The 13,917-nt window shown below is 36.4% G+C and overlaps 1 protein-coding gene across 7 annotated transcripts; it reads left to right on the top strand.

The window, feature by feature from the left end:
• The first annotated feature begins 1,925 nt into the window (after positions 1-1,925).
• Positions 1,926-13,031, top strand: LOC110878164 (general negative regulator of transcription subunit 3). Of its 7 annotated transcripts, none has more exons than XM_035974711.1 (16): positions 1,926-2,229; positions 2,301-2,432; positions 2,713-2,829; positions 2,975-3,025; positions 3,158-3,247; positions 3,356-3,502; positions 3,622-3,732; positions 4,256-4,324; positions 5,413-5,991; positions 7,573-7,692; positions 7,802-7,958; positions 8,330-8,475; positions 9,481-9,747; positions 11,739-11,873; positions 11,971-12,152; positions 12,820-13,031. In XM_035974711.1, the coding sequence occupies exons 1-16, from the start codon at positions 2,137-2,139 to the stop codon at positions 12,884-12,886; spliced, it is 2,463 nt and encodes an 820-aa protein (XP_035830604.1). In that variant the 5' UTR covers positions 1,926-2,136; the 3' UTR covers positions 12,887-13,031. The 7 variants fall into 7 exon arrangements, with proteins under 7 accessions (XP_035830604.1, XP_035830603.1, XP_021982118.1 ...); XM_035974710.1 differs by having other exon boundaries at positions 1,934-2,229; positions 2,692-2,829; positions 7,579-7,692; XM_022126426.2 differs by having other exon boundaries at positions 1,934-2,229; positions 2,692-2,829; positions 5,410-5,991; positions 7,579-7,692.
• The last annotated feature ends 886 nt before the right edge of the window (positions 13,032-13,917 follow it).

Below are 13,917 nucleotides of genomic sequence, written 5' to 3'. Positions count from 1 at the left end.
TGCTTTAGAACCACTGCATGCTAGATGATTACATAATGACAATCGGCTTATTATGTCGCATGATTTCTTGTCACAGCTAACATGGTTACTTAAATGTGAACCGAACCATTTGACATGTGCTTTGGTGTAACATGAACTTGTGTCGTGAATGTAACTATGACCCGGATACTTGTTATGACTTACGTGATGATATGTACTTGGTTTGCTCGTTACTTGAGTAATGCGTGCGATCAATACGTGAATAATGAATATATGGAACTGACTGTTATTGGTAACCACACTAGGATTTGGTTGATCAATTTGGAACGAGTAGTGTAACGTAACATACCGAGCACTCTAAGGTGAGTTCATTTCTCTTGAGCATGCGTCCCGGTGGGTGGGACAGTCATGTGGGTATCCCTGAGAGGGATAAATCTTTTGGGTAAAACTGGAATGTTAGATAATACACTCTTCCTATCATTTTAAGTCCCATCTTATACCGAATAGTTACCTGAGAGGTAACGGGGTATTAGTTGATAGCGCTATTAGGTTTGGTAACCTCACACCGTACCTGAGAGGACGGGCGTGAACTAATGACCTTAATCATAACCAATGCTTAGATAGGGGCATTGGGGACGGGCAAAACAATCTGGTAGCCATCTTGTATGGTACTCGAGTTATTATCTACATTATATTCAATGAACTAAACTAAACACTTGGTAACTAACGTCACAAACTATGAATTCGCCAGCTTTGTCTGATACACTTGTTGCATGCTCGCAGGTCGTTAGATTACTTGGATTTGGAACTTGCTGTCTGAAGTAGCTGGAGTGGTCATGTGTCGAGCTGATTGGATACTCACGATGTGATTGTTGACATTACATACTTGCTTTGAAACATTTAAACTTGATTTACTTACTGCTTCCGCTGAACTTGTTGAATTTCATTAAACTTATTATTGGTACATTTCATTAATAATTGGCAATTTCATTTTTAAACTTGTTATGAGTTCAACATGATTAGTGGCTCGTTATTGGTATGTCACACGCCTAGCGGGGTTTCCGTAGGTGGTGTTTTGGGGGTGTGACACATAGAATCAATACCAATAACTGCGATTCGAGTTGCGATGCGACAACGATGTGACTAGCATTTAGTAGATTAGCGTTTAGTTGCGTTTAATGTGATAAATGTGTTTTGATTAATCGTTATAAAACGTGTTGTAAAACTCATAGTTTAAAAATATCGTTACCATATATATCGTTTATCGAATTTCGAGAGTACAAGCAGTGATTAAGTAGGAAAAGACGGATCTGAATGCTGACATGTCTTGACTTTGACTTTGACTTTAAAAAGTCGGGTTGTTACAGAAAGCAATAGAAGTTTGTGAAAGCATCTGATACTTGCTCTGCATGAAATCTTTCCTGAGAAGACATGCTGTGAAAAATGTTTATATCTGGTGTTTTAGTAACAAGTTTCCAGGTCTCATTTTTAATGAGAGCACTAAATTCATCGTTCATAGCATTATTCTCTTAACATCTGTTTACTAACTCTTTTAACTTTTGTTGACTAACCCTTTAACATAGGTTGACTAACATCTGATACTTAACATCTATCAATGTAGCAACTTCTGTTGGAGATAATGGATGACAGTTGTTAGCAAACGTCTGTTGAAAAGGAACATATGTTTTTAACAGTCGATAGACAAAAGTGGTTAGGTTATCAACATAATGGAACTCCTGTTGACTAAACCTGTTAACCATCAGTTTGTATGAATTTTGTAAATCTACACTAATTATTTTTTACTTTCTACTAAAATGTGTTATGCATGGTTTTATAAAAAACACTCGTGTTTGAAGATGCTCTTACTGTTAGTATTAAGTAATACTGGTTGGGATAATGAAATGACCAAAAATATAGGCACGTGGCTTGATTTAATTGAAAATTTTAATTGAGAAAATTTTACAAAATTGCGTATTCCCTTTTCACCGTCTTCGCTGAGAAACACCAAAGTTCTACGCGGTCGGAACCCTAGAATTGCAGAAAATTCCCCAAAAATCAGTACATCACCGGTCACCAAAACCGAAAAACTTTTTGGATGATCAGTTTCCATAATTCAAACACTTGTAGAGATTCAACAACAGTTCATCGAATTCACCAATGGGAGCGAGCAGAAAGCTTCAAGGCGAGATCGATAGAGTTCTGAAGAAAGTTCAAGAAGGTGTTGAAGTTTTCGACAGCATATGGAACAAGGTACGTTTGAAAGTGTTCAATTTCATCAATTCATTGACGTTATTCGTTTATGTGTGAATTTTGTGTTTTAGGTTTACGATACCGATAACGCGAACCAGAAGGAGAAGTTTGAGGCTGACTTGAAGAAGGAGATTAAGAAGCTTCAGAGGTATAGAGATCAGATTAAGACATGGATACAGTCTAGCGAGATTAAAGATAAGAAGGTTATTCTTTTCCTCATCTTTTACTTGGTGAATGTTTCGGTTCAGTTAACCGTTGGCAATGACTCATTTGATTCTCATATCTATGTTGTATTTCGATCTTTGTATTGTTGGCACTTACATTTTCAGCCACTGTAGCTTCTATGTCTACTTTAGTCAGTCGGGTTCTAGTTTATATGCCGGATTTAGATGCTTGTATTTTGTTCACTTACTTAGTTCCTTATTGACATCCGATTCTTCTTTCTGCTACGTGTTGACGTAGGTTAGTGCCTCTTATGAGCAGGCTTTAGTGGATGCCCGCAAGCTTATTGAGCGCGAAATGGAACGGTTCAAGATTTGTGAAAAGGAGACTAAGACAAAAGCTTTCTCCAAGGAAGGACTGGGACAGCAACCTAAAACAGTAGGTGTTAGATTTTTTTTCCGTTGTAAACTTTACAAGTTTTTTTATTTTTATTTTTTTAACTATTGTTGGATGATACATAGTAAAACATCGTTGGATTTAAAATTGTCTAAAGTTATGTTTATTTGTTGATGATCTGATGTAGGATCCAAAGGAGAAAGCCAAGTCAGAGACTAGAGATTGGCTTAACAATACGGTATGAGTGTTTGTGTTGATGTACATCTGTGTATTTTTATATATACATATACATATACGTATACACACACACACACACACACACACACACATATATATATATATATATATGAATAATCTTGTAATTGATTAGGTGTCTGAGCTGGAATCTCAAATCGATAGCTTTGAAGCTGAGATGGAGGGGCTGCCTGTAAAGAAAGGAAAAGCAAGACCTCCTAGACTTGTAAGGCGGTGAATAGTAGCTTTAATTGATCTATTTATCACATTATAATCGACTCTTATTTAATGTTTACCTTACAGTTTATAATTTTTTAACACTTTTGTTTCGTAGACACATTTAGAGTCATCAATCACTCGCCACAAGGCTCATATAATGAAGCTAGAGTTGATATTGAGGCTGCTGGATAACGATGAATTGAGTCCTGAGCAAGTCAATGACGTTAAGTATTTCATTGATGACTATGTGGAACGAAATCAGGTTTTAATTTATATTTCTTTTCTTGTTATCTCAATAGAATTATGTTGTCTCCTCCGCAAAACGTTGAAAACTACAAGTATCACTTTTTCCGGTGTTTATCAAAGTAATATCTTATGCAGGAGGATTTTGATGAATTTGAGGATGTTGATATGCTATACAACAGCTTACCACTGGACATGGTTGATGTACTAGAAGATCTAGTTTCCATTGTGCCACCTGGCCTTGTTAAGGTATATGATTTCTGTTGTTGAAAACCTCACTTTCTGAATGTAGCTTCATTTCCTCGTATCGTCAACATTCGTTTTAGTTAGCTACTTAGCTCTTTTCTTCATTTCAGAAAATGTTTTTTGTCACTAACTGAGTTTATACATGGACAAATTTAGATTTATTTTCATTATCTTGAAATTAGTTTTAATCATTGCATGAATTTACTTTTCTAAGCATGTATGTTACTACTTACCAGTGATTCTTCTTGGCACCTATTTACTGTGTCATCATTGTATGAATGGAAAAACTGTGCAGCTACCTATTATTTGATCATCGTTGGAGTATACTACTACTTAAGGCAGGTGGATTTTATATTTATGTTAATAGAAAGGACACCAGAATATCTGAAGTGCATGTACTTATTTTTACAGTTTGATCCGTGTATTGATTTCTCAGCCATGTGGCATAGAAAGATATGCAGGAATTTGTATCGAGCGTTATATTTACAACTTTAGTGGTCAATATTAAGTTGATCTATCTTGGCAGGGTGTTGGCTCTACCGGTGCTGTTTTAACTGTGAAAAATGCTTTGTCTTCACCTCCTGTTCAGTCACCGGTATGTTTAGAAATTAGTTTGGCAAAAATATGACCATTGCATCTTGCTATAAACTTATAAAGCAGTAATTTGTTAATAATATGCAAATTAAACTGACATGGATCACATTGGGTCATGATCCATCATCCATGAACCATAGTTATCAATAGCGTCCATAGCGGACGCTATCGCGAATAGCGTAGCGACGCGGCAACATGCCGCTACAAGGTACTATGCGACCACATATCGACCAAATAGCGACGTCTGATGGCAAATTCCGGCAACGGTGCTGCAACTCCTGCCGGAAACGAGGAAGAGGGAGCCAGAGGCTCAAATTGATGGAAAGAAAGAAGCAAGTACCTTGTTTTGATGGCAGTCATAGAAGTTTTCCCACAGATTTTCTGTAATTTCATGGTGGTGGTAGACTGGTAGCGTATATGGATCTGGACGGGAAACGGCGGAGGTAAATGGGGGTGACAATTAGGTTTAACTTTATGTGAGTAGTTTTACAATTTAACCCCTCTGTCTTTCTGTATTTTACATTCATTCTCAAAAGATGTAAATTTTAACATAAAAAGAGTGAAATTAATTGGTGTATTTTAACATTTAACCCCCTATATCTTCACTAGTTTACATTTAGTTCTTAAACTTACAAATCTAGACATATAAAGTATAAAATTAGCATTATAATATATGTATATGATTATAAATAGCTATATTTTTATTTTTAAAATTTTCTACTGCCTTATCGCTAAACACGAAATAGCGAGCGCTATTTTGTCGCTATCGCTACGTAGCATATAGGTAGTCTGTCGCTATTGACCGCTATTCGCTATCGATAACTATGCCATGAACGATAACTATACAAGATTTGCATATCGAGGTAACCTTGCAATTAGAGGTGGCACGATGGCCGGGTCAGGCTGGCTGGGTAATGGGTTAATGTTAAAACATCTCTATTTAGTATGGGCCGGATCAGATTGTGTTGACCCACAAACACTTTATGACCATTTTTAGTATACATAAATAAGGTGTTAATCATGATTACAAAATAATCTATTATTACATCTTTATCTAGCTTGTTTTTTTTAAGTACTTTTTTTCAGCAGGGAGCTTCAGTCCAGGAGCAAGCTGAGGAGACGTCCCAGGACAATAGTTCAGATCACGGGCCAAAAACCCCACCTGCAAAAAGCTCCACAATCTCATCTTCTCCTCCAACGCCAGCTGGCAGTCACGCAGCCACACATGTTTCTGTTGCTGCTTCTCCTATCCTACCAGGTGCAAGTCCTGTCAGGGGTATTTTAGGTAATACAGTCTCCGCCATTTCATCCTCACCCTTAACCAAGGAGGAAGAACCTGTTCGTAAATCATCTCCCGCTCTCAATCTGGGTAGAGGCAGTTTGACTTTGACCAGTCAATCTTTAGTTACTACGGCTAGTAATATTTCTACCAGTGGTGTTGCTTCTTCAGTTTCTGAAATGGGCAAGAGAGTTGGCGCCAGTAGTGGCAGCATGGTGCACTCATCACCAGTTTCGTCTTTGAGTAACAGAATGATGTTGTCGCAAGGTGTTGGTAAAACCAGTGATGGCGGCGATAATGGAAATGGCGGTGAGGGTAGTGGTATGCCGCCTAGAGTCTTTTCACCTTCATGGAGGCCTGGAAGTCCGTTTCAAAATCAACATGAAGGGGTATGCATATTAGTTTTCCAAAGGATTAGGGCTGCAAATGAACCGAACGAACACGGGCATGTTCTTGTTCGTGTTCCTTAAGGAAATTATGTGTTCACAAACTGTTCATGAACACTTACCGAACAAGATTTTCTGTTCGTGTTCGTTCGTTAAGTTTAGGTAACGAACGGTCGAACATATACGAACGTTCATGAACATAAATGAGCACAAATGAATACAGACGGACACAACACAAAGGAACATGTATTAGATTTTGATTAAAATCGGTATCTTTCATCACAAATATTATGTAGATCCACGCATAGTATACTAACCTAATATTTATTAAATAATTTAAATAAAATAAAATACAATACATTAATATATATTTTAGTGTAAATTACAACCGGTGTCCTTTACGTTTGCATCAAATTACAACCGGTGTCCTTTAACTAAAGAAATTACAGGCTCTATCCTTTATGTTACTAGTTTTTAACATGTTATGTCCTTTAGACCTAACCTAGTTAAGTTTTTTTGGTTAAGTCTTAACATGTGTCTCTCACTTGAGGGCAACATAATCTTTTCATCTCAATTTTATATCAAAATATGAAATAAATAAATCTCTTTTATCCCCTCCATTTTTTCAGCCAGTTGCTCCTTTTTTCAGTTAATCCAAACAAAAATATAATGCACGGTTGGAATTGGATTTATAAAGTCAAAGTAAAATATTTAAATAATGAGTAGCCTTATCTCTTCATTACCTGTTGACAATTTTGGAATTAATCTTTGTTTTGTTATCAAACCAATCAAAAGAACTGACCATTAGAATTGTTGGCTTATATGCAAACAACTTCTTATGAAAACTACAATGGGATTAATAGATAAAGCTACGATGACGTTGGGAGCTTACCATAAATTTCATCGATGTCCTTTTGTTCTAGTGCTTGTCGTATGTAAAAGTCACCCATTGCAAGGTTTGATTCACATTCCTTTTTTCTGTAGTGTTTTTTTTTTCGAAGTTTTGAGAGACATAGACAGTAGCGATGGTTTTTGAGATGAATATGAACAATCAGATGTTATGAGATGCAAGGGGGAAATTGAGATTCATGTTAAATTGAGATGAAAAGACCATGTTGCCCTCATGTGAAAGGCACATGGTAAGACTTAACCAAACAAAATTAACTAGGTTAGGGCTAAAGGATATAACATGCTAAAAACTGGTAACATAAAGGACAGAGCCTGTAATTTCTTTAGGTAAAGGACATCGGTTGTAATTTGATACAAACGTAAAGGACACTGGTTGTAATTTACTCTATATTTTATTAATGGGAATTTTGAAGTATTTAAATATAAAATATAAAAAATTGAAACCCCAATGAACTATCGAACCCAAGCGAACATAAACGAACACGGTACTGAACGTTCACGAACATAAACGAACGCGGCCTCTGTTCATGTTCATTCATTTATAAATGAACAAACACAACGAACTTCCTGCCGAACTGTTCGCTGAACGGTCAGTTCATTTTCAGCCCTACAAAGGATAATGAAATGTTTAAACAACTTTTAGTTAATAGTGGTTATTGTTTGCTTGCTTTATAGGGACAGGTGCGTGGGAGACCTGAAATTGCACCCGATCAAAGGGAGAAGTTTTTACAGCGTTTCCAGCAAGTGCAGCAACAGACTCAATTCTCAGCACAGCAGAGCCCTCTTCTGCAACAGGTACAATCTCTTATGTCATTGCTAGCTTTGTTTTAGGCATAATCTCTTATGCAGATATCAGATGATACTTTGATTAAGATTCACTTGAATTGTGTATTTGTATTTGCAGTTCAATTCTCAAAGTTCAAATGTATTGCCACAAGGTGGGTTAGGTGGAGCACAGTCAGCAGGTCCTAACACTGTCACATCTGCCCAACAACAACCTAGTTCGATTCATTTACAATCTGGTCAACCGACACTTATCTCCGTTGGATCTAAAGATACTGGTACACTCTGTTGTATATCGTGGTTGACTTTGTGTTTTCTGTGGCCTAAAAAGCTGGCTGTTACAACTCACAACTCACTTTTTTTTTAACAATCCAAACATCATTGTCAAGGTTGCATAAATTTTGACCCTTAAAGTTATGAATTGCTTTGGGTTGCGTTTTAGCTTAAAGGGGTAAAAAAGTAGCTAAATATGAACAGGTCAAATTGCTTTGGTGGTCAACTGAACCCGACCCGTTTTGTTCTGTACTAAAAAACGATATTTTTTAACATAACATATTTACTAATTCATTTAAAAAGAAAGTATGTTTGTCACACTTTTTATCTTTAACATATGATCTCTGTATTTTTTCTAAATATGAACATGGAGCAGAAATGGGCAATGCGAAGGCCGATGAGATGGAGCAACAGCCAAACTTATCTGATGATTTAGCTGCTGATCCTGCCCAAAGTGTTGGTCTTAGCAAGAATGCTGCCAATGAGGAAGATCCAAAGGTGTCATATGCATTAGATATGCAGGTAAAGCAATTCTCAACTTTATGCGTCTTTTTTTTATCTTTCATTTTTTCGTCATCTATGCAAAGTTGCATGCGCACAGACATGGGCATCTGTTACAAACTCACGCAAATTGCATAAGTATTTAGCATGTTTTTGTTTTGTATAACTATGAAGCGTCATAAGTTATTACCTTATGTTTCTTCCCATATCTTGTCCATATGGTTATGAACCTCTGAATGACTAGTGGAGTGGCAAAACGTGTGGGTCGGGCTAAGGGTTACAAATGAACCGAACTTTCAGCGAACAGTTCGTGAATCGTTTGGTGGAAGTACGTTTGTGTTCATTCGTTTAATAAATGAACTAACATGAACACGAAATTTTGTCTGCTTAGTTAAATTAACGAACAAGAACATAGGCCGCTTTTGTTCATTTATGTTTGTGAGACGTGAACGTTTGGTAACATATTCGTTTGTGTTCGATAGTTATTAGTGTTTTTAGGTTTTGTATTTTATTTAAGTACTTCTCAATTCCGACAAATAAAATGCTTAATACGTATCAGACTATCATGGACGTTCGTTTGCGTTTGGTACCTAAAATTAACAAACGAACGAACACGAACAAAAGATCTCGTTCGATAAGTGTTCATGAACACTTCGTGAACACATTTATTTTCTTAACAAACGAACACAAACAAGGTCTTTTTCGTGTTCGTTCGGTTCATTTGCAGCCCTATTCGGGAATCGGGATGATAGGATAATCGGTAACCTTTTGGTACGTTTCGAACTGGTCCGGTCAGTTTGGCTTGACCTGAAGCACTTTCTTTACAAATTTCTTTGATTGTCATAGTAAACTTATTTTTTGAACGAAAAGATCTAGGAGGCTTCTTACTAGTCTATGGTGTAAAAAGCAGCTGACTCATGATTAATGTGATTTAATAATCATATATATATCATATAAAGATTGTGTTATGGTTGTATGTTGTATGTATGTATGTATATGTATTATATAAAAATTGTGTTATGACAGAGTGGAGCATCGACAGAGGCTGCACAAACTACACGGGATGTTGATCTCTCACCTGGACAGCCTTTTCAATCCAATCAGTCGGGTGGCCTTGGGGTTATAGGTAGAAGAAGCCATTCCGACCTTGGTACAATTGGAGACAACCTTGGTGGGTTAGCTGTGAGCTTAGGTGGCGCTCATGATCAGCAATACAACCTGCAGATGCTTGAGTCTGCCTTTTACAAACTTCCCCAACCCAGGGACTCTGAACGAGCCAAGAGTTACACTGCAGTACTTTCTCATTCTTATTCCTTGGCACATACCACACACACAGATATATAGTTATATATAGGACCTTTTTTTGTGAGAAGGCATAGGAATTGACATGTAGGCATCATGTTTTAGACTTAGGCATGATGTTTTGGGTTGTTTTGGCAAGAAAACACCAAACATAACAATTTAAACCACAATGCAATGTATTATGGGCGCGGAATTTAAAACACAACCAAAACACACTGCTTAAGACTTAAAACACACTACTTAACGTTCTTGGCATGGTTTTTAAGTTTTAAGCCTAGAATTAATTGCATTGTGTCTTAAATTGTTATGTTTGATGTTTTTCTTGCCAAAACAACCTAAAACATCATGCCTAAGTCCAAAACATGATGCCTACATGTCAATTCTTTGACTTCTCACACTTCTCACGAAAAATGTCCCTTTTACAGGATCTTAAGAATATATATAGGGTTGGGTTCTACAGTGAACACTAGTGTATTTGCGAACTAAGTGAACAAATCCTGGCCATTGATTTACACACACGTATGGCTAGGATTTCATATCAAATCGTAAAATACACTAGTGTATTTCATCGTCAAATCCTGGCCATTAATTTACACACGTGTATGGCCAGGATTAGTTCGCTCAGTTCGCAAATACACTAGTGTTCACTATTGAACCTAATCATATATATATATATATATGTATATATATATATATATATAGGGTGGGGTTCGGCTACAAAGTCCATTTTCCTACAAAGTGTACAAAGTCATAAAACACCACAATTTCAGCCATAAAACACACTCAAAACCTACAAATAACAGAGTGAAGATCACTAAAACACAATATCCAAACCTTAACAGTCCATAAAAACTTCAAACACACCATCATAGAACTATGAATATAAAACAAAATATGATAATCAACTTAAAACACACTAATGTTATTCGAAAATCAAAGCCTTATCATCCAAAACACAACACAAAACCCACAAATATGGCGTTTTACTAATCTTCACTTATGATTTGTGGGTTTTGAGTGTGTTTTATTGCTGAAATTGTGGTGTTTTATGACTTTGTACACTTTGTAGGAAAAATGGACTTTGTAGCCAACTCCCACCCTGTATATATATTCATATTCATATAGATAGACACGCATATATTATACATATATACAACTAAAGGTGGCAAGATGGGCGGGTTGGGTATGGGTCGGGTTCGGTTAAGTTCGGTTGATTGTGCTATGCACTTTTTTTCCTTTTTTTTGCTTTCTTATAGATAAAAATAGTTCAGTTATGGTTTTTTAAGCTCGGTTTTTGTTAACTAATGTGGAATTATGCATCATGGGGTTCAATGGTAACCATGAATCGAACTGATGAAGATGTTATTCTCGAAAACATAAAGGTATTTTTGTATAGAAGTTTTTACGAGCAAACTAGACAAAAATAAAAACAAACTTTATACTTTTTTTCCAAATCAGCAATCACTTCAAATAGAAACGAATTACATTATAAAAGCTGGGATATCACAAACATACAAGGTTCATTTCGGTTAAAGTTGGTTAACGAAGACACATTAACCGTAACCATAACTGGATGGTCGGTTAATTAGATTCACTTAACCATAACTGTTCGGTTTTGTCAGTGATGGACGATCGTTAAATTTCGGTTATGGTTCGGCTTTTGCTCATCCCTAATTTTTAGTACGGGTTGAAATGGGCTGGATCTGGTTGCATTGTCTGCACACACTTTTTTTGGTCACTTTTTAACTTTTATTATTAGTGTAGGACATAAAATACAATTATAGAAAGGATACCATTACATTACAATGATAATAATTTAGAAGGTAAACACTGGATAACTTTTAACCGGATCAACCTGTTCAATCCGTTGGTGGTCTCCCTCCTTTTATATTTGATCCATTCTTAAGTAAATGGGTTGAAATTGCACGAACGTTTTTCTTTTCTTTTTTAATGTATATCAGTGTTTCTTTTGTTGATTTCAGAGACACCCTGCGGTGACCCCTCAAAGCTATCCTCAAGTACAGGCTCCAACTGTCAACAACCCAGCTTTTTGGGAACGTCTCGGATCTGATAACATTGGCACCGATACTTTGTTTTTTTCATTCTACTATCAGCAGGTATTTTTTAAAGGGTATTTGTCATAATTCCTCTGGAATTTTGTTTTTCGATGTTGAAATTATTATCATGTGTTCTTAATCGTGCCATGTCATCCAGAACACATATCAGCAGTATTTAGCCGCCAAAGAATTGAAGAAACAATCATGGAGGTACCATAAAAAGTACAATACATGGTTTCAACGACACGAGGAACCTAAGTTTTCCACCGATGATTATGAACAAGGAACATATGTGTACTTCGATTTTCATATTGGCAACGATGAGATGCAAAACGGCTGGTATGATGACTAGTGCTTTCCTTTTCATCTAGTGTTTTCGTACTTGATCATATATTTGGATCCATTTTGTTATTAATGGGTTTATCCGGGTTTTGTTGGATCTCTAGCCTGTCAAATAGGTCAAACTTACTGAACATAGGGTTATTCACGGTCCAGTCCAACCGGTTTTGACGAAGTTTAGGGCTTAACCACTAACGACGGTTTTGGGAAACAACAAACCGAACCGAACCAGCTAGATTGGATGGGTCACCCGAACCCGCTATCGTTTTATAGTTTGGTTTTGGCGGTTTGGCAGTTAAACCTAACCTTTTTTATTCTAAAATCGTTGGCTTGTATTGGAATTTTAAATGATAAAACATGGTTCACAAATATAATAATATTTCAAAATAGAAAAGTTTAAGTGGCGTTTTCAGGTCCCAAACCGTAGGTAGGATCGTTAAGTCGCCAAACCTAATACTGAAATGTGAACGTAACCATATAAATCTTAAACAGGTTGAATTGACCGACGTACTTCGGTTTGAGTACTTTGTTATGGCGGTTTATGAACACTCTCAGTTTAAAGTCAACCGAAGTGTATTTTCAAAATTAATTTTGTATTATGCGTGGCTAATCTTTTTAAAACAATTATTAAAATAAATTAATAAAAATTGCTGGTATTTTGTTACAGGTGCCAAAGAATCAAGACGGACTTCAAATTCGAGTACAACTTTCTTGAAGATGAGGTAACCGTGTAAATAGAGTTTGGAGGCACTGCAAATCCTTATCCATTTAGCTTAGAACCAAGAAAACAAAACAAATGATAAGACCGTTATATTATCAATGTTTGTCGGATTTAATTGAACTTTGCTTATATTTAAAATGCACCACATCATTTCTAGATATGGAGTATAAGTTGGCCAAAAGTCTATATATTTAAAAGAAATCAACAAATAAAGCAGCCATTTTGTTGAGAAATATCAAGAAACGGTCATGGGTTCCTTTTTGAAGTATGACTGATTGATCCATTTTGGAAAATATCAAGTTTTGTGGCCTATGAAGAGAACAAATGTGTGGGTTGGATTATTGTGTTTTCATTAAATTAGCAATGAAATAAATGTGTGGTCAATTGAATGTCTCCTTATGTTTCAACATGCCCATGAATTAGTATGCAGCTATCTTGTAGTCTAGGCGCTGACGTGTTTTTTTTGACACCAATCATGCTTAGGCTTGATTAGAGTCGTTATCTTTGTTACGCTAACCACAAAATGAAAGCGTAACGACGGGGCTGTAGAAGCATTACTTCACTGACCACGTAAGCAACTAAGCAAGGCCAGTGCTTACTAGAGGTGGGCAAAAGAACCGGTTAATTAACTGGGAAAAAAACAGGTTTAGAAACCGAAACTGAAATCAAGTCGGTTTGGAACGATTGAACCCGTAGGTTTGAGACAGGTTTAAGAACCCCTTCCAAAACATTTTACATGGAAGCTGTTTTGTAACCAGTACTGGTTGATCATTTTTCACTTGGAAACCAGTTTGGAACCGGAACTGGTTTGGGAATAAACCTATTTGGGCACTCCTATGCTGCTTACCATCTCTTGGTCATTGCATCGTCATGTGCTAATGAGCCAAATGGTTTCCAAGAAAGCTTTTAAGACGTGGTGCTTTTGTACATATAAAGAGAACCTTAATGTATATCGCTGATTACTACAAAGATCAAACACTATAGTTAAAGTCAAAATCAAATTGAAGAGTGAAAACTAACAATTGTTCGTGGGTGTGGGTTAGT

This window comes from Helianthus annuus, chromosome 6 (assembly GCF_002127325.2).
Source record: "Helianthus annuus cultivar XRQ/B chromosome 6, HanXRQr2.0-SUNRISE, whole genome shotgun sequence".
Taxonomy (NCBI): Eukaryota; Viridiplantae; Streptophyta; class Magnoliopsida; order Asterales; family Asteraceae; genus Helianthus; species Helianthus annuus.
This window is presented reverse-complemented; position numbering and strand designations above follow the sequence as displayed.